Source organism: Cetorhinus maximus, chromosome 11 (assembly GCF_964194155.1).
Source record: "Cetorhinus maximus chromosome 11, sCetMax3.hap1.1, whole genome shotgun sequence".
NCBI lineage: Eukaryota > Metazoa > Chordata > Chondrichthyes > Lamniformes > Cetorhinidae > Cetorhinus > Cetorhinus maximus.
In genome coordinates this window covers 28,916,853-28,938,561 of record NC_135889.1, presented here as the reverse complement: position 1 = coordinate 28,938,561, position 21,709 = coordinate 28,916,853, and the positions used below count along the sequence as shown (strand labels likewise).

The 21,709-nt window shown below is 45.1% G+C and overlaps 1 protein-coding gene across 6 annotated transcripts in view; it reads right to left on the bottom strand.

The window, feature by feature from the left end:
* The window catches only part of mlpha (melanophilin a), a 203,068-nt gene that overhangs the window by 46,548 nt on the left and 134,811 nt on the right, over nucleotides 1-21,709 (bottom strand). For all 6 annotated transcript variants that reach the window (XM_078551716.1, XM_078551719.1, XM_078551720.1 and 3 more), the window contains one exon: nucleotides 936-1,172. In XM_078551716.1, the coding sequence (XP_078407842.1) occupies nucleotides 936-1,172 (237 nt within the window). The remainder of the gene's footprint in view (nucleotides 1-935; nucleotides 1,173-21,709) is intronic.

Sequence of the window (21,709 nt, the reverse complement as noted above, 5' to 3'; positions counted from 1 at the left end):
ATTATTCATGTTAGTGCGAGTAACTGGAGGCACCTCAACCAAGCCCTAACCTAATCTTGTTCAACACCACCTCCAGCATGGTCACTGAATGGTAATCAGGATCTGCTGAATGACCTCTTTTTACTTTCTAACTGAAATGCTGAAGCCAACTGTGATGGTCCAATGCAAAATTGGCTGATAACACCTGAAGATCAGTGTCTGGAACCTTTTGGATCTGTAGGGTTCAGTACCACACCTAATGAACCACTAGGGAAAAATTTAAAAATATTCTCATCTCTTGAATTGTTTATCTACTCACTTGCTCTCAGACTACCCATACTGTTCACCTGTAAGCTTTATTTCATCCCATTTTCTCCACATTTAGGTCCCATTACATTCAAATGTTTGCTCAGTTTTTGCCTTGGTACACACTTTTTGTTGATGTTCAACTATGATTTCAACAAATATGTTCATATTTTCATATTTTCTCTATTTACCTTTTACCCCACATCATTCCATTACTAGAAGCCAGGCAAAGTTAAATTTCTATGCTCCTTCCAACGATGCTATCAAATTAGCCATGACTATTGGTTTCAGGATGCCTTAAGGTGGGATTCATATTCTAGTGTTGTCTCTCAACCAATGGGATACGCCTAGCCTTTGAATGATGCCTTCCTCTGAAAAGAAGCTACAAAATTGGGAACCTGCTTAGAGGTGAATAGTAGGCCGGAAACTATGTCCAAAGAATACAGCTAATCCACTGTCACCACAGTGCCTTTAATCTGTTGAAGAGATGGGCAATGAACCATTGAACATTATACTTAGCAGCTGATAACAAAATTTACCTTTTGAGCTAACCAGGTAATCTCTCAAAATTTACCAGGTGTGCTTTACCTGAATGATTCAAGCATCCTAAACAGTACAAACCCAGCCTCACTTCAAAGATTATGTCATACCTTTAGAGCCTCATTGTGCAGGTCTTCACTGGATGAAGTCATTTCTCGTGGTCCTTCGATTTTCCTTTTTACCTCTTCCTCATCAGATGAAGGGCCTTTGTCACTGATATTACTGGCTAACTCACCCAATTTCTTCTTTAGCTTTTCTTCTTCTATGTCTGCATCTGTCAAATCAAGACCTGAGGCCTCAGAGTCAACTGGAGGCGACATTGGAAGCCTACCTGTGTTGGCTGGTGACTGCAAAATCAATAGGAATTAAAAAAAAATTAAAGCTATTTACACAGAATTACATAGAATATACTGCACAGGAATAGGTCATTTGGCCCAAGCCACCTGTGTTGGTGTTTAAAACAAAAACAAAAATACCTGGAAAAACTCAGCAGGTCTGACAGCATCTGCGGAAAGGAACACAGTTAACGTTTCGAGTCCGTATGACTCTTCAACAGAACTAAGGACAAATAGAAAAGAGGTGAAATATAAGCTGGTTTAAGGGGGCTGGGACAAGTAGAGCTGGATAGAGGGCCAGTGATAGGTGGAGATAACCAATAGATGTCATAGACAAAAGGACAAAGAGGTGTTGAAGCTGGTGATATTATCTAAGGAATGTGATAATAAAGGCACAGATAGCCCTAGTGGGGGTGGGGTGGGGGGAAGGGATCGAAATACGCTAAAAGGCAATGATAGAACAATGGATGGAAATACATTTAAAAATAATGGAAATAGGTGGGAAAAGAAACATCTATATAAATTATTGGAAAAAAGGGGGATCGGAAAGGGAGTGGGGATGGAGGAGAGAGTTCATGATCTAAACTTGTTGAACTCAATATTCAGTCCGGAAGGCTGTAAAGTCGGAAGATGAGGTGCTGTTCCTCCAGTTTGCGTTGAGCTTCACTGGAACAATGCAGCAGGCCAAGGACAGACATGTGGGCATGAGAGCAGGGTGGAGTGTTGAAATGGCAAGCGACAGGGAGGTCTGGGTCATGCTTGTGGACAGACCAAAGGTGTTCCGCAAAGCGGTCACCCAGTCTGCGTTTGGTCTCTCCAATGTAATGGTGTTTATACTTTCCTGAAGCCATCCTTCTTCATCAAGCTCCAACAGCATAACCCTCTATTCCCTTCTCTCTCCTATGCCTATCTCGCTTCCCCTTAAACACATCTATACTATTCACCTCATCTACTCCCTGTGGTAGTGATTTACACCTTCTCATCATTCTCTGGGTAAAGAAATTTATTCTGAATTCCCTATTTGATAGTTGGGTAACTATCTTATATGGATGGTCCCTAATTTTGCTCTTCCCCACTAATGGAAACACTCTCTCTGTCAACTCTTTCATAATTTCAATGACAACTATTAGGTCACTCCTGGAGGCCTTGTGATGCAATGATAGCATCCCTGCCTCTGAGCCAGAGGTTTCAGGATCAGATCCCACTCCAGGATTCGATGGCCAAGGGAGATATGTTCATAATGTGGACAAACAGGTTGAATATCAAGTTGTAAATCCTTCCAACATATACAGATGGCAGGTGATAACAGTGGGAGAAATTCCTGGTCAGCTATGTGATGGAAAGAAATTGGAGCCTCTGCCATCACAATCCATATCTCCAGGCTACAATATGCATGTAAAAATGTATGTTGCCACAGCAGCTTGGACTCCTTGGGTGGCTGGTTGGCTCAGGTGGCTGGATAGCCAGCATGTAAACAGAATGGTGCCAACAGCATGCGGTTCTGACTGGGGTGGATTTGGGATCTACCTCCCCGCCTTACCCATGGGTCCTACCTGCCTTTGGACTCCATTAGGTCACCCATCAGCTTTTCCTTTTCAAGAGAAAAGAGACCCAGCCTGTTCACCTTTTCTCATAGTTCTGGTGACAAGCACATAAAACTATTTATCTGAGAGGTTTTTCGGTAGTGTTTAAATGATTTATAGGGTATAGGCTACATTTGGACACGATTCCTAAACGTTCATTTTGCTCTTCGAGGGAATTAATCATGAAAACAAGGAAATGACAAAAAAAATTGAATAAGTATTTTGTATCTGTCTTCATGGTAGAAGACACCAAAAACATCCCAATAATAGTAGAAAAGCAGAGGGCAAAAGGGAGAGAGGAACTTAAAACAAATTTATCACTGGAGAAAAAAAAGTACTAGTCGAGTGATGAGACTGAAGCCTTACAAATCCCCTGGACATCATGGCTTACGTTCGAGAGTCTTAAAAGAAATAGTTGCAAAGTTATAGTAAATCCTCACTTAAAGTTACGGTTGCATTCCTGAAAATCACAACATTATGTGAAACAACTTTAAATGAATTCCGGGTTTCCATAGAAATCAATGTTAAAGCCTGAGTTATGTTCCTTCGAACATTTCTCGCCTGGAAAAAAATCAATATACAAGTTGAAATACTCTACCATACGTTTGCAGCTCTGTGTATTTTTAGCTGAAATAACTTGCAGAATAAAATGCACCTCAAGTTATGAAAGAAATACAATATACAAATTAAATTATTTTTTAAAAATACAGCATTCACCTCAGTACAATGTACTCTTAGTTTGACCAGGCTCATCTAGTAGCAGTTGGTTAGTGCGGGTAGCAGCTACCTGCACGGACCAGCTTCTGCCACTAGATGAAGCCCAAGACTTAGGCTGGAATTTCCTGGCCCCGTTGGCTTTGGGCGTCATGGAGAGCTGGGCCGGTGGAGGAGACAATATGCAATATGCATATTGGTCAAAAATTGGTTTCATGTTGTCTTCAAATCGGTTTGCGATCGTCTGCTCCATCCGTCAATGGTGGGCTGTGTTTCCCACCACTGCATGTTGGGATCATCGTTTTAATACATTTGCATCTAATTCTAAGCCCTGCTCACCGGAATCATCCCCTCATGTTAAATTTACTGCCCACGTTGGCGTGACTTCAGAACGGTGTGCTTCACGACTGCCTTTAAAAGGCATGCACCTGGTAACCTGAACTTCAAGGGGAACTCGGAGGTGAGTGCACACAACCTTGCACAGTGCTCACGAGTAGGACATCAAGGAAGAGGCGCTGTGCATTCATGGGGGGCACAGGGAAGTTACTTTTCCCCAGCTGGCTTTCAGTGCGGTACCGGGGCAAGGGCTCAAGTGCGGGTCAGACGGGGGGGCGGGGGGATGGGGGACGGGGGGGATGGGGGACAGGGGGCAAGGCAGCACCCTCAGACTGAAGGAAATACTCAAGCACATGCCGGGGGTGTGGAGGGGCGGTGAGGGAAGGCCACGTACTTGGAAAAGCTTGTCAAATTGAGTATTCTTCCGCAGCTTGAGACTGTTCAGCTACAGCTCCATGGACATGCTTGAATTTGGGCCTCTGAAGCTTTTCTGCCCAGTCAAGCAATGCAAAAGCATGAATATGCCACCAAATGCTCCACAGCATTTCACCCCTTGGGCACAGGTTGCAAATTAATGTGTGTTTTAGGGGGGGCAGCAGAGCAATTGGCCGACTGGGCAAGTTTTTACAATCGCCTTGCAAAAGCTTTCTATGGTGCAGTCACTGGCGGAGGCGCTCACAGCCCCTTGCAAAGTCTTTATTAAGCTTTGGACCAGTATCCCTCATGATTCAAGATAGCAGCGCAGCAGTGCGGTGCGGGTTAGGAGAATGCCTGCGCCTGAACTGAGAGCACAGCATGCAGTCCAATGGCTGAAGCTACTGCCAATTGGTCAAGTGGAGTGGGGTGGAGGTGGGTGGGTTTCAGGCAGCCAATGAGTGCACTACACACTGACCATACAAGTGATGGCCAGCATTCACCTGTATGCATGAAGTGGCCTTCAGACTTAACCAAGAGAGGTTCTTAGTATACCCAAGCTAACCCACGTGTCTCTCTCTTTGATCTTGCAGGAGGAGAACATCAGGTTTATGGAGCCTGGTGATTTAGCGGTATGCCTCATGGCTTACAGAGAGCAGAGAAGAGAGCAGCGGAGGCGCTTGGCTCGGCAAAGGGAGGAGCACCTCCGTCAAGATGAAGGGGCGGCAGGGCCTGCTGTGCATGCAGCTGAAGATCCACAGCGAGCCATCACTCGTAGGCACCTCGCTAGACCCAGGATCTATAGACACTGCCTGTCATTCCTGCAAATGACTAAGAACCAGTGTCACCGAAGACTGCGCATGTATAGGGAACTGGCTAGTCACATATGCCACCTGCTGCAGGATTTGGCACGACAGGGGCATGAAGGGCATGAAAGTGACCGTGGCACTCAATTTTTACACCAGTGGCTTCTTTCAGGACTGCACAGGTGACCTGTGTGGGATCTCACAAGCCTCCACCCACAAGTGTCTCCAGGAGGTCATGGGTGCCATCTTCACAAAAGCGCAGAACTTTGTGCATTTTGCCAGGGACCAGGAAAGCCAGGAAGCAAGAGCGCTGGGATTTGCGCAGATCACAGGTTTTCCACAGGTGCAGGGTGCCATCGAATGCACGCATGTGGCGCTTAGGTCTCCATGACAACAGGCAGTCAACTAAGTCAATTGTAAACACTTCCACTCGCTGAATGTTCAGTTGATGTATGACCACCACAAACGCATCCTGCAGGTCTGAGCATGATTCCCAGGGAGCGTCCATGACTCCTACATCCTTAGCAGGTCTCAGATCCCTGACGTCTTCCAATGTCTAGAGAGGCTGGTTGGCTCCTCAGTGACATGAGCTACTCACAGAGGACATGGCTGATGGCGACTGTCAGACTGCAGCAGAGCTCATGCCACAACCCGGACTTTGGTGGAGCTAATGATCTACATTTTCAAAATGAGGTTCCGGTGCCTCGACAGGTCCGGTAGAGCATTGTAATACAGTCCCCTGAGGGTGTCAGGCGTCATCGTCGCTTCCTGCACACTCCACAACCTGGCGCTGCAATGGGGGAAGGACCTGTCTGAAGAGGAGATGGAGGAGCTGCACGTATCCTCCGATGAGGAGGACTTCGAAGGGGATGACGATGATGAGGTCCTCAAAGGCGAGGATGACGGTGATGAGGCCATTGCACTGGCCAGACGAGGCAGGCGCCAATGAGTGCACTACACACTGACCATTCAAGTCGGGAGGCCCTCATAGCCACAAGATCCATGGAGGATGATGACGAGATGCAGTGAGGACAGTCCCCACATCCTCACCTTGCATCTGTGAACGTTTGATTCCTGTGTGGCTGATTGCAGTGCACATACCCTCACTGATAGGCTCATGACATTGAGACGCAGTGGAGCCCCTAACAGTCCTCGATTCCAGGTGGATGATGACCACATGCAGTGAGGACGCTCCATAGATCTTCACATTACCTCTGTGAATGTCTGGCTAAGGGCAGCTCTCTTGTGCTCTGTGATCCGGGTCATATATAGAGATGCAGCGGTGAAACTTTAGGTGCACCTGATCCTTTAGCCTTCAGCACCCGTTCCCTGCAGGAGCACAGCATCACCGGTTACAGATGCTGAAGTGTTGGGGGCCAGCCCCAGCTCAAAGGTGCTGAGAGCACACAGAGAGAATGGCGGAACTCTGTGATGCCTGCCCCCAATATTCTGGCAGCAATGACCAGCACCATCGAGTCAGCCCTGTGGCTGACTACCGCTACCCATCTGGATTGGTGACCTTGCTTGCTGGTCTTCGCCCAGAGCTGAGGTAGAGGACTTCACGGTGGGCCTCCACTGTATCCAGTAAGCACCCAAAGGAGGCGTTGCTAAATTTGTGGGCAGCATGTTTGCTTCCTTTGGCAGTCATGACTTTGCAGTGGCTTCTGATGCATTAGAGAGTGCTAGCTCTGTGCAGGGGCACCCTTTAAGTATGGTGGCTAGATTACTGAAGGCCTGAGGTGACGGCGGGGTGGGGGTAAATCAGAGGCCACCCCTCAGTGATCTGGCGTGTTTCCCAGTAATGCTTTATTAATGAAGCAGGATGCACCAGTGAAGGGACAATACGACGCGAACACCTGCCATTGTGGCACCTCCTTTTTCCTACCTACTACTGCACTTTGTGAAAATCTGGGACGATTCTGCTCTTCGTATGAGTTCAGGAACAAAGCCAGGAGCCGAGCCAGGAGTAAGAGCCACCAAAGCATAGACCTGGAGGACTCAGGTAAGAACAGAGGCCAGGAGCCAAGGGTGGGAGTCAGCAAGGGCAGGAGAGGCAAGGCCGAGAGCGACAAGGGTGGGAGAGGTAAGGCCGGGAGTCGGCAAGGCTGGGAGCAGGAGGAAGAGGAACTGAGGTCAAGGCTGGAAGCACTGTGGGAAAAGTCATGTGAGCAGACAGGTCACAGAAAAGGAAGTCTGTGGCAAATGACGTTAAAGTGAAAATGGCAAATTTAAACAGATATATTAACACTATATTAACGACGTTAAAGTGAAACAACGTTGAGTCAGTTGACATTGAGAGAGGAATTACTGTAATAGATGCATTGGTTGCAATCTTAACAGGTACCAACAGATTGTAAAACCACACATATAACACCTCTATTCCAGGCTACTACTGCCAATCTGATTTTTCAAGTTTATCTGTAGATTAAAGTCAGCCATGATTATTGCTGTCCCTTTATCATAAGCACCCAATATTTCTTCTTGTATTCTTTGTCCTACATTGCAGTTATTGTTAAGGAGCCTGTAGACCACTCCCACTAGTGACTTCTTTCCCCTACAATTCCTCATCACCACCCAAACTGATTCTACATCCTGCTCCACGGTTATCTCTAACTATTGCACAAATGCCATCCTTGATTAACAGTGCTACCCCTTCACCTTTACCTAGCTTCCTATTCTTCTTGAAGGTCATTTACCCCTCAATATTCAGGACCCAATCCTTGTCATCCTGCAGCCAAGTTTCTGTAATGGTTATCAGATCATATTTATTTACTTCAATATGTGCTATCAATTTGTTTACTTTGTCATGAATGCTATGCGCATTCAGATACAGAGCCTTTAGTTTTGTCTTTTTGTTATCTTTGTGACATATTGTCTTGATTTTTGGTGCATCCTTAGGTTTTTTGTGACTGTCCCTTCCTGCCATTCTCCGACCCTCATTTCCCATATTACCGTTTTCCTCTCTTGCCTTTTCTCTACTCTTTGATATATCACATCTTTCCACATTTGATCCCTTGCCCCCACTATTTAGTTTAAAACCCTCTCTACTTCCCTAGTTATGAGGTTTGCAAGAACACTGGTCCCAGCATGGTTCAGGTGTAGACCGTCCCAACAGTACAGCCCCCACTTTCCCCAGTACTGGTGCCAGTGCCCCACAAATCAGAACCCACTTCCCCCACACCAGTCTTTGAGCCACGTTATTCATCTCTCATTTTATGTACCCTATGCCAATATGCACGAGGCTCAGGTAAGAATCGAGAGATGATAACCTTTGAGGTTCTGCTTTTCAACTTAATACGTAGCTTCTCATACTCCCTATGCAGAACCTCTTTCCTAGTTCTGCCAATGTCATTGATACCCACATAGGCCACGATAACCGGATCCTCCCCCTCTCACTGCAAGTTCCTCTTCAGCCCTGAGCAGACGTCCTGACCCCTGAGGCCGGGCAGGCAACACAATCGTCTGGGCACTCACTCTTTGCTGCAAAGAACAGTGTCAATCCCCCTCACTATGCTGTTCCCTATTACCACTACATTTATTTTTGCTCCCCGCACTTGGATGGCTTTCTGTCCCACAGTGCCATGGTCAGTTTGTTTGTCCACCCTGCAGCACCGACTCTCACCCAAACAAGCTGAGAATCTCAAACCTAATGGACAATTGCAGAGGCTGACACTCCTGCCCTCTGGGTCCCCTTACCTGCCTCACTGACAGTCACACCCTCTTGTCCCTGATCACTGACCAAACCAGAAGACCCTATCCTGAGTGGTGTGACTGCCTCCTGTACGAAGCATCCAGGTAACTTTCCCCCTCCCTGATGTGCTGGAGAGTCTGCAGCTCAGCCTCCAGCTCAATGACTCTGAGCCGAAGTTCCTCAAACCATAAACACTTACTGCAGACGTGTTTGCCCTGGATCACAATGTTATGCAGGCACTCCCACATGCTGCAGTCTTGACACATCACCTATCATGCCATTATTATTGTGCCTTTAATAATTACTTAAGTATACTATTCACTTATTTCTGTTGCTTTTTTAGATATTTTATTAACTTTACCACCAATTTGTATACTATTTTAAACCTTAGGAATGGAATAGACCTTTTCCACTCAACAGGTACTCACCAAACAGCTAGCTCCTTTCCCTGTAGTAGAGCAAGAACCAACCCATACAGGGTGAGAAAGATAGAAAAAGGAAACAAACACCTCCTTCCCCCCCACTTCACTGAACTTTCCCCTCTCACCAAACTCCAAATCTGCACTCAGTTTCCTCAGCTGCACTTGTATAGGAACACGCACAGTGCTGTTAGGAAGGGAGTTGCAGGATTTTGACCTAACTGTCATTGGGAAAATGCTGGAATTCATTATTAAGGAAGTAGTAGCAGGACATTTCAAAAATCATAATATAATCAGGCACAGTCAACATGGTGTTATGAAATGGAATCGTATTTGACAAATTTATTACAGTCCTATGAGGATGTAACAAGCAGGATGGATAAAGGGAACCAGCAGATGTAGTGTAAATAGGAACCTTTGGATATAGTGTCTTTGGATCTCCATTCGAAAAAGTACCACATAAAAGACTGCACAAGACAGTGTTGGCAATAGTATCTTAGCATGGATAACTAACAGAAAACAGAGAGTTGAATTAAATGGGTTATTTTCAAGTTGGCAAACTATTATTACCACAGGGATCAGTGCTAGGTCCTCAACTATTTACAATCTATATTAATGACTTGGGTAAAGGTACCCAGTGCATTGTAGCCAAATTTACTTAGATACAAAGATGGATGGGAAAGTAAGCTGTGAAGAGCACGCAAAGGGCTTGATTTTGTGGTCCTGCTAGGAACGGGGACAGTGGCATTTGGGGCCCGAAAATACTGGAACTGGCTGAGGTGCTGGTTTCCTAATGCAGTTCCCAACACCAGAATTTTTGGCAGAGGTAGGATAAGAGCCAACTCCATAAGCCTTCCCGCCCTGGACTTAATCAGGCAGGAAGGTAACGGGCTCCCAGACTGCTCCCTCCTGCCCAATTAATTTTGGCCTTCTATTAAAGGAGGAATATACTTGCGTTGGAAGTAGTTCTGAGAAGGTTCACTAGATTGATTCCTGGATGAAGGGGTTGCCTTATGAGGAAAGATTAAGCAGGTTGGGCCTATACTCCTTAAAGTTTAAAAGAATGAGCAATTAACTTATTGAAACATATAAGATTGTGAGAGGGCTTAATAGGGTAGGTGCTGACAGAATTTTTCTCCTCATGGGGGAATCTAAAACTATGGGTCACACTTTCAGAATAAGGAGGTCACCCAATTACGACAAAGATAAAGAGGAATTTCTTCTCTCAGAGTGTCGTGGATCTTTGGTATTCTCTATTGCAGAGGAATGTGGAGGCTGGCTAGAATATATTTAAGGCTGAGATACACAGATTCTTGGACTATACGGGAGTCAAGGGTTATGGAAAATAGGCAAGAAAGTGGAGTTGAGGCCAAGATCAAAGAAGCCAAGATCTTATTGAATGGCAGACCAGGCTTGAGGGACCATATGCCTGCCGCTGCTTCTATTTCTTATGTTCTCTGCAACTGTGCACTAAAAAGTGCATGAGAACAACCACACTCCATTTATTCATCCTATCTTTCTTAAGGGGAAGTGCTTTTGTTTGGCAGTCTATGTCCAGTCAATACAAACAACTTATCAATTGAGGAAAACCCTCTTTCCACAGTACAATATACTGATACATGAATACCTCATGCTGATATAATGCGAGATATTTCTCGCTTATTGTCTATATTTCTAAGATGTACCATCTGGTGTATAAATTGCACCTATGTGTATAGTTCATTCCTGGTAAGTTTGAATGAGTGTGCAGAAGCACTGTAGGGTTCAAGCAGCAGAAAATGCACTTTGAGGCAGTATTTGCATTTGTACTACAGGAGTTTGAAGTTACAAGCTTCCTTTGTGAATGAATCGTTTGGAGGAGGGAAGAGAAAAGGCACACAAAAAAACACACAAGAGAAAACACAGGAGGGGACAGGAGAGGGAGAAAGGAGAAAGAAAGGAGAGGGAGAAAAGTGAGGACCAGTTTAGACTAATTCTCTTCTTTAATCCTTTAAAACAATATATTTAAAGCATTCTCACAACACACCCATTTTTAAATCTCAAGAGAAAAGGGTGATCCATTGTCCCTGCCGGGAGTGCTAATAGAAGACCAGGTGTGCAGAAAATCTTATCAATCCTAAAAACAGAAAAGGTCTTCGATACACAGCAGGTCTGCAACAGCCAGAAAGAAGAAAATCATTTAACCTTTTGAGTGGACAAGTTCTGATGAAATATTCATCTATCTTTTTTCTATATGGATGCTTATTGATCATTCCTGGTAAGTTTGAGTGAGTGAGGGGTTTCCAGCAAATCTTTTTGTTTGTATGAGACTATTGTCCATTCAGCACTTCTAATGTTCAGTGTTGAATGTTAGCAAATACAAGAAACTGAGACTGGATGTTTTATAATGTGCAGCACACAGACGGTCCAGCATGACATCTAGAAAGCACAGAGTAACCTAACTGACACAATGAGGGTTGCCCTGTAACAACTAAGTGCTCCTGTTAGAAAATTGCAATCGGCATATTGTGTATACATGATGTCCGGTCTAAGCTAAAGATAACAGAATGGACTACAGCTGTGAAAAATTCCAATAGCTGTATTTTGAAATGAATTAAACAGACATCTGGTCCATCCATTTCACAGATTCATTCTTCCAATTATGTACTTATGCCATGATGGGAAACAACAAATTTAAGCTCCATGAACTCAACTCCCTCTTTTTGGAAGACATTTCCTGCAACACTGAAATCATTGTGTAGGACTAGGATAAAAAACTTTCCACATAATCAGTAAAAAGGCAGGAATAGTTAGGACTCAAATATTGGAAACATAATTAAATTTTCGGGTGAAAGGCCACAGTTCTGGAACACTAACTCTGTTTCTCTCTCCACACATGCTGCCTGACTTTTGATATTTCCAGCATTTGCTGTTTCTATTTCAGATTTTCAGCATCTGTAGTATTTTGTGTTTGTATTAATAGATAGGACTCATATGGTTCCCACAGTAACACTTCTTATTTGGAAGAAGTGAGTGGAGTCAAAGGACAAGTTCTATAGTTCAGCCAGGCAGTGGATGGCAGTGTTAGATGGAGACTACTTGGGCCTCCATTCAACAAAGTGGAGAAGCCATCAATCATCTTGGTGGAGGTGTAGAGAGACCTGGCATCTATGGTTAAAAGGGGAATATTGAGGCCAACACCCTCTCCCCTTCTCAAGCCATCTTCTCAGGCAAGCCCAGTAGATGAAACACCTGCACTTTCATTTATTCCCCTTCCACCGTAAAGAGCCTCAAACACTCCTTCCAGGTGAAACAATTTACTTTTAGTTCTTTCAATTAAGTATACAATATTCATTGCTCACAATGCCATCCTCTCCATAGTGTGGGGAACAAATGCGGGCTAATGAACATTTCCATTGAGTCCACAAGCATAATCTTCACCTTCCAACTCCTACCTTTCTGACTTTTCTGTCCTTGACCTTCTATATTGTTCTAACGAAGCTCAACATAAGCTTGAGGAACAGCACCTCTTCTTCCAATTAGTCACTTTACAGCCTTCTGGACTCAACATTGAGTTCAACAATTTCAGATTATAACCACTGCTTGCAAGGTTGGGACAGCAGATAATAATTCTGCTATTGCCATTTACAGCTCTGGATCCATTTCTTTGTTTGCTCACTTGTCCAATTACCATCCCCTTTTTGCCTTGCACCATGAACCTTTTTGTCATTTGATCTTTCCTGCCTTCTCCTCTATCACAGAGCTTCCCTTTGTTCTTGTTCTATAACCCTTCCCCATTCCCTGACTCTGTATTGCTCTGTATCTCTAACTTCTTGCATATCTGATGAAAGATCATCAAACTGAAACATTGGGCCAAATCTTCCAAGGAGTGGCAAACAGACAATGATCTTACCCCATGATGGAGCTCCGCATTTCTGACCTGGACTTCTTAACTGGGCTTTTACAGAAATGTAGAGAGTACCTGTTCTCGGAGTCCTTCCTCGTAGCGCAGGATCGTCGGAAGAAGCCAAGCCACGCCCCTTTTAACAGCACCAGCTGCTGTATTTTGGTAAGTCATAGAACCATAGAAAAGTTATGGCCCAGAAAGAGGCCATTCAGCCCATCGTGTCTTTGGAACATTTAAATATCTTTTCAGTGTGTTAGTGAATAAGTGTGAGTGGAGTAAGTGGATAAGTGGGTAGGCTGGCAAAGTGGATAGAGTGCCAGTTGGGTACAGTGGCCGGGTGAGCAGGGTGTCAGTATGGGCACAGTGACAGGGATAGTCGGCAGGGTGGGTAGGCTGTCAGCGGTGCAGGGTGGCAGAAAGGCAGGTTGGGTCAAGTCATGTCTGGGGAATCGGAGGGTCGGGAGGAATCAGAGGGTCAAGGGGTCAGATGGTCGGAAAGAGTTGGGGATGGTCAGAGAGATGGGGGGAATCAGAGGGTTGAAGGGTGAGTCAGGGGGAGGGTGGTCAGTTCTATACTCACCTAGGAGTTAGACATGGTTTTTTTCTAACATTTCCTGGGTAACCTTCCAGGTAAGTGAGTCAGAACCGTCCAAATCTCTGACTCTAACTCAGAGTTGGAGACATTTTTGGAGGGCCCTGGGGAGCAGGGGAATTGCCCATCAGAGGTTGAAACTTCCCGGGCAATTCCCATGGAGTTCGTACATTGGGACTTCTGAGGGGCCCCGGTCCCTGACTATCACCCGGTGTTCCTCTGCCATTTCCGCCAAATCCAGCATGATCCCACTACCAAACATATCTTCTCCTCACACCCCTCCTGTCAGCATTCCATAAGGAACATTCCCTCCTTGACACCCTGGTCCACTGCTCCATCATCCCCAACCCCTCATCCCCTTCCCATGGCACCTTCCCAAGCAAGCGCAGAAGGTGCAACAACTGCCCCTTTACCTTCTCCCTCCTCATCGTCCAAGAGCCCAAACACTCTTTTCAGGTGAAGCAGTGCTTTACTTGCACCTCCGTCAATTTGGTCTACTGCATTCGCTGCTCCCAATGCGGTCTCCTCTGAATTGGGGAGACTAAACGCAGACTGGGTGACCACCTTGCGGAACACCTTCGCTCAGTCCACAAACATGACGCAGAGCTTCCTGTTGCTTTCCATTTCAACACTCCCTGTTGCTCTCACACCCACATATCCATCCTTGGCCTGCTACAATGTTCCAGTGAAGCCCCACGCAAACTGGAGGAACAGTACCTCATCTTCCAATTATGCACTTTACAGTCTTCCAGATTTAACATTGAGTTCAACAACTTCAGACCATGAACTCTATCCTCCATCTCTACTCCTTTTTTAAATACAATTTTTATTAATTTCAATTTTAATTTTATTCTTATTTATTTTCATTTTTATTTTTTTATTTATTCATTCATTTTTTATCCTTTTCCCCAACCCCACTCCCATCCCCACAGGGCCATTTGCAACTTGTTACTATGTTGTGCTTTCACAGACCCTTGTTCCGCTATAACACATTTTGCCTCTTTCAGCACATTCTTTAGTCCTTACCATGCCATTAACAGTCCCTTTGTCTTGTGTCCATGACGTCTTTGTCAATCTCTCCTTAGCTCCTACCTATCCCTGACCTTTTATCTTGCTCCATCTACTCCAACCCCCCTTAAACAGTATAAAATTCATCACATTTCTACTTCTCTTTGGCTCTGAAGAAGAGTCATATGGACTCGAACTGTTAACTCTGTTTCTCTCTCCACAGATGCTGCCAGACCTGCTGAGTTTTTCCAGCATTTTATGTTTTTATTTCAGATTTCCAGCATCCGCAGTATTTTGCTTTTATCCAACTTGCCCATTGCTGGCTTTAACTGAGGTAGGAAGATGGGCAGGTAATCAACAGCACCCAGGAGGCGGGTTGGCACTTTAAAATATGAAATGAGGCTGCAAACCTCATTGTTGTTCTACTTGCCAACTTTAGCTGTAGTTGGTCAGGTTGCCTGAGCCTCAGGGCTTGTTGGATCCAGGAGGTAAGTGCCTTTACACCAACCTGTTGCATCCAGCATTCCTGCCTGGGCAACACCCTTGATTGTCCACACCACGGCCCCCACTGCACCCCCGCCTGCTTCGACCTTTTTCATGAGGCCTCCGACTTTCGCTCTCACCCCCCCCAACCCTCCACAGCCAGGCCTCAGATTCTCTTCCCACACCTTTCCCTGGACCTACCACCACCACCCACAAGGCCTCCAATCTCTGCTTCCCCAGACCTCTGACCACATCCCCAAGACCACCCTATCACCCGCAACAGCAAATGCCTCACCCTCACTGAGACTGCATCTCCTGGGATTGATCTCCTCCCTCCTCCCACTAGGATCCTTACCCTTCTGATTAAGCACCCCTTCCCTCCAATCAACTAAATAACTTTCCTCACCCATGATTGACACTCTTTCTCTCTTCCAATTGACACCGCTTCCCTGCATTTCCCCCACCCCACTGCTAAGGTTGTCTCTCCCGCCAACCCTGACATGGATTTACCTTATTCGATGACTTTTATCAACTTGTGCCCCACCTGACAGAAACCAGGCCGGTCATTTCCTGGTTCCCCATGCCATTCCAACGTGCTCCGCTCCACCCTTTCCCCCCTCCCCCCAACTCCACCATGATCCCCGGTGTGTCAGACAAGTAATCATCCAGGCATGAGACCGAACCAGAAAATTAATGGTCAGGAGCATCCAGTATTGGCAATGGTGCCTATTTACTTCTGCATCCACCATCACCTGTCGTACAGAGACGCTGGGCAATCTACCTTACAACGGGGTTCTTGTGCCTCTGGTAGCTCTATTCTTTACGCTGCCCCTGAAGGTAAAGGACCACCTAAGAAGGGTGGATGGCTCACAGAAATCATCGCAATAGGCATATTTGGCAAATTAGGAAAATTAACCTTAATATCCTCCTTGGAAAATAAAGCTCTAAATGAGCAGAGAAACAGAGGGATCTGAGGCTACAGCTGCATAAACAATTAAAAATTGCAATGCAGGCTAATAGCGTCATAAAAATGCACATTGGGATTGATTTCTAGAAAGCTAGAATCATAGAATGGTTACAGCACAGGAGTCGATTCAGTCCATGCCTCAAAGAGCCATGCTGGCTCTTTGCTCATCCCAGTCAACCCACCCCTCCCCCCGTAAAATGCTTTTCTCTTCAGGTGTTTAAAGAATTCTCTTTCAAAGGCTTCAATTGAATCTGCCTCCACCCGTCTCCCAGGTAGTGCATTGCAGATCCTAACAACTGTGTAAATAAAGATTTTAGAACATAAGAAAACACAAGAAATAGGAGCAAGAGTAAGCCATTTGGCCCCTCGAGTCTGCTCTGTTATTCAATAAGGTCTTGGCTGATATGACTGTGGCCTTTATTCCACTTTCCTGCCTGCCCCCGTTTTCTTCATGTCACCTTTGATTCTTTGATCAATCACCTTAAATCAGTGTTGTCTGGTTCTCGATCTTTCCATCAATGGGAATAATTTCACTCTATCTACTTTGTTGGAACCCCTGTAGCAAATCTCCACTCAACCTTCTCTTCTCTAAGAAGAACAACCCCAATTTTTCCAATCCATCCTCAACTGTACCCAATTCATCTCCTTTTTGAAGGCAGCCCATTATTTCTTTACAGTTTTGCCTGCCAATCTTTGATTCCAAGTTAATTGGATTATATCTGTTCTCACCTTTCTGTAATTGGCCCTCCTCCAATTAAATGTCTTTACTCTAGATTTCCCTTGTACTTATCCATTGCTAACCTAAACTTTATGATACTATGATCACTGTTCCCTAAATGTTCCTCTACTGACACTTGATCCACTTGACCCATCTCATTGCCTAGAACCAGATGCAGCAATTCCTCATTCCTCATCGGAGCAGAAACATACTTATCTAGAAAATTTTCTCGAATACACATCAGGAATTCTCTCTGCCCTTTACACTATTACTAACCAACTCTACATTTGGATATTTAAAGTCTCCCATTATCAGTACTCTATAGTTTTTTCACCTTTCTGTAAGTTCCTTGTAAACTTGTTCCTTTATATCTTTCCCATGAGTTGATGGCCAGTAGAACACACCCAGTGGTGTGATGGTACATCTGTCGTTTCTTAATTGTAACCAAATAGATTCTGTCCTTGACTCCCTCCAGGACATTCACTCTCTCCAACACTGTAATATGCTCCTTAATCAATAGTGCCACTTCTCCTCCTTTCTTTTCTTCCCTATCTTTTGTCAAAACCTTGTATGCAGGGACATTTGGTATACACCCATTCCCTTTTTTGAGCCAGGTCTCTCTTATCACAGCAACATCTTATTCCCATGTGGCTATCTGTGCCCCCCAACTCACCAACCTTATTTACCATTCTTTGGGTGTTTACATACCAGCACTATAAATCTAATTTAGATCATACTGCATTCTCCCTTACTCTGACCCCATTTTTTTCTTATTTTAGTGCAATCTGTCTCTCCCAATCTTTTGTGTTCCTTATTCCACCTATCTAATCTAGGGGCAAATTTAATGTTCCCTCCTGGAGGGCTGTTTGGAGGCAGGGGATGGGGGTTCTGCTTGATGGGGCAGGGGGGGTGCATGGTGGAGATCCTGCTTCCTTCCTGACTCCCCTCGATCATGCTCTGGGCGTGTAGGACAGCCTTCCCAGCCAAAGGTCAAGTGAGGCCCTTAAGTAGCTATTTAAGGGCCAGTTAAGGGCTCCATTCCACTGCTGCTGGTATTCCACCAGTGGCAAGTAGGGAACCAGCTGTACAGGTAAACCACAAAGCAAACTCTGTCAGGTTGGCTTTCTTGGGGGTGGGGATGTGGTGTCCCCCATCCCTAGGCACTCTATGCACAATCGAGGAACCCAGCATTAGGAAGTGGGGGGGGCCCAAGGGATGCATTTACTGTCGACCACCTCCCCCTCATTGGTGCCCCCTCCCTGTTACTCCCATTCCTCCCAGGCTTTACTTTTTCCATGGTTCCATCATTGATCCCTGGTGAAGATCCGAGCACATTACCAGCAGTGGTCACCATTCCTGGTGGCACTGCTAGTACTAGACAGCTCTGATTGGCTGGTGGCTCTCAGGGGTGGGATTTCCACCCTGCACTGGAACTGATTCAATGGGAGGCCCACTGCTACCCAGGTAAGTGCTAGATTGGGACTAAATTCCACTGGGCCTCCCCAATATGAATGTGACAGGGTTGCCACTGATTTTCCAACTTGTGGACAGACTCCTCTTTGTGGGCATTAAATTTCATCCTACATCCTGGTTCCCTTCTTGCCAGATTCGTTTAAGCCCTCCCCAATAGCACTAGCAAGGAGAACATTGGTCCTGGTTCTGTTCAGGTGCATCCTATCCGCCCTTTCCAGAACCAGTCCTAGTGTCCCAGGAATCTAAGGTCCTCCCTCCTGCACCATCTCTCCAGCTACACATCTGCTCTATCCTCCTACTTCTATACTCACTAGCAAGTGTTACTAGGAGTAATCTAGAAATTGCCTTTGAGGTAATGCTTGCTAGTCTCCTTCCTAGTTCCCTAAAATCTGTCTGCAGAATTTCATCCTTTGTTCCATCTATGTCATTGGTACCAATATGGGCCATGACCTCTGGCTGTTCACCCTCCCTCTGAGAGTGGTCTGCAAACACTCAGTGATATTAAACTTGTATAGAACCTTAGTTACATTACAGCTGGAGTACTGTGAACAATTATAGGAACATAAGAACAGGAATAGGCCACTCAGCCCCTTGACCTGCTCCATCATTTGTGGCTGATCGTGGCTGATCTTCAACCTCAACCTCAACACCATCTTCCTGATCTACATATTATGATCCACATATTATTTTGTGACAGTGGAGAAGTGCAGAAATGATTTATTAGAATGACACCAGAACTGAAAGAATAGATGTTAACCTATTAGAAAATACAGATCCCCCCTCAATCTCCTTTGCTCCAAGGAGAACAACCCCAGTTTCTCCAACCTAACCTTGTAGCTAAATTCCCTCATTCTGGAACCATTCCGTCAATATCCTCTGTGCCCTTCTCAAAGGCCCTCACATCTGTCTTAAAGTATGGTGTCCAGAACTAGCAATACTCTAGTTATGGCCTAACCAGAGCTTTCAGAGCTTCCAGAGAGTTCAGCATAGCTCTCCTGTTTTTGAACTCAATACCTTTCTAGTATGAAGCCCATACGCTTTGCTAACTGCTCTCTCAATGTTCTGCCACCTTCAAAGATCTATGCACATGAATCCCCAGGTCCCTCTGTCCCGCACACTCCTTATAACTGTACTATTTAGTTTATGTTGCCTCTCCCTGGCATTTTGGCCAAAATGCCTCATCTCACACTTCTCTGTTCTGAATTTCTTCTGCATCAGATCATCCGTTTAGACCATGTGATGTCAGGCTAGCACCGAATCAATATCTTCCGACACCCACTGGACACAACTGTATGAGCCATTATCCTCAAAAAACGCCTCACAGATCATGCAGGAAGTGACCGGCAGTACAAGCTGCACATGAAAAACAGCTCAAAACCACCAATGTGAGGCAATTTCACACTGTAAGAGGCTTTGCTACAATTAAGATGATACTGTGTACGCTTCCTTATTAAACTAATTAGCTGCATCCTCTACTTACAGTCCCAAAATAAAGCTAACAACCGATCAGGTAAAGGCTGAGTCAATTGTTGTAGATTTCTTTCTCACTCTGCATGCCTGTCTATGTCCTTTTGCAGTCAATTGGTAGCATCCTCATTATTTGCCACACCTCCAAGTTTGAAATCATTGGCAAATTTTTGAAATTTTACTCAGTATTCCAATATCCAAGTCATTTATATATATCAAAAAAGCAGCAGCCCAGTACTGATTCTTGGGGAACAGCAGTGTCGACCATCCCCCAGTCTGAAAAACAACTCACTGTTTTCTGTCCTTAAGCCAATTTTTTATCCAAGCTGACACTGACAATCCTATTCCATGAGTCTCAATTTTTTGAACCAGTCTTTTATGTTGTACTTTGTCACTTTCTTAAAATCCATACAGAAAATATCCACTGCATTCCTTTCATCAACCTAGTACTGCATCAAAAAAATTCAATTAGATTAGTCAACAGAATCTGTTAATTAGGTACTGAGCACTGCTGTAGAATCAAATAGCACAGAAGGAAGCCATTCGGCCCATCATGCTTGTGCGAGCTCTTTGAAAGAGCTATCCAATTAGTCCCACCCTGCCAACTTCCTATTTCCACCTTATTAATGAAGCTTTCCAGAACAGAGCAGTAAATGTCACAGTAATAAAAATAAGGAATAAACAGTTTCTCCCCAGTAAATACTGTGTGTACATTAGCCTAAAGGCAGTTTTCTTATAAACCTACAGAAAAGCTTTCCAATTACATTTACCCTTCATTTTCTTTTAAAAGCATCTTTATTCAAATGTCCTAATGGAAGTTGTATGCCTCTCAACATTCTAAGCATTAAAATGTTGTACAAGAAAATGATTCAGCCTTGTAAGGAGAAAGAAATCTACAACAATTGACTCAGCCTTTACCTGATCGGTTGTTAGCTTTATTTTGGGACTGTAAGTAGAGGATGCAGCTAATTAGTATGATAAGGAAGCGTACACAGTATCATCTTAATTGCAGCAAAGCCTCTTACAGTGTGAAATTGCCTCACATTGGTGGTTTTGAGCTGTTTTTCATGTGCAGCTTGTACTGCCGGTCACTTCCTGCATGATCTGTGAGGCGTTCTTTGAGGACAATGGCTCATACAGTTGTGTCCAGTGGGTGTCGGAAGATATTGATTCGGTGCTAGCCTGACATCACATAGTCCAAACGGATGTCATGATGCCAGGAGCCCAAATTTGAGCAATGCGCGGGCAGGCAAGAAAATCATTATTCACCCCTAAAAAACAAGAGTGAATCTGAAAGTTGGCCCCTTATTTAAAGCACCAGGCACTGTAACTGCAGGTAAAGTAATTTTTTGGTACTTTTGCAAAGTGCCTGGAAATACTTTGGAGTGTTTTTGAAGGTGTTATGGGGGATACCAAGGGGGATAGAAAGAGCTGACCACCAAGGGCTCCAACAGGTCGGGGACAGCAGTGGCAGTGCCTCTGGGAGGTCAGGATGACAGGGAGATGGAGCAAAAGCTGCGGTGAGGGCAAGCTCCATGTCATACTCTCTACTAAGTTGTTGCCAGAGTCCTCCTTGTTCCTTGATAGGAGGCTGTCAGGTAGGCCAGCCAATCCACAGAGCATCTTGGTGTGCATGTCCATTCAGCATTCTCCTGTCTGCTACCCCAATAAAGTCCTCATCGGAGTCCACTGCAGAGTACTCAACTACAACTTTTCCTTCTGTTGAACTGACACATGGGGTAGAATTCTCCCCCCATCAGGGGGGTTGTGTGGGGTCCTGATTGGGTCCGTGCCACCATTTTACGTGGGCGGGCCAATTATGGCCCGCCCAGTGTGACACGTACCCGGAAGCTCCCTGTGCGGGCGGGGGGTGGGTTTCCCTGAGTTGGGAGTGCCCTCTTTCGCGAATAAATGCGAAAGAGCGCAGAAATCTCCCTGAGGTACAGAGGTGCCTCAGGGGGATAAGTTTTAAGTTTTAAAAATTTTAATAAA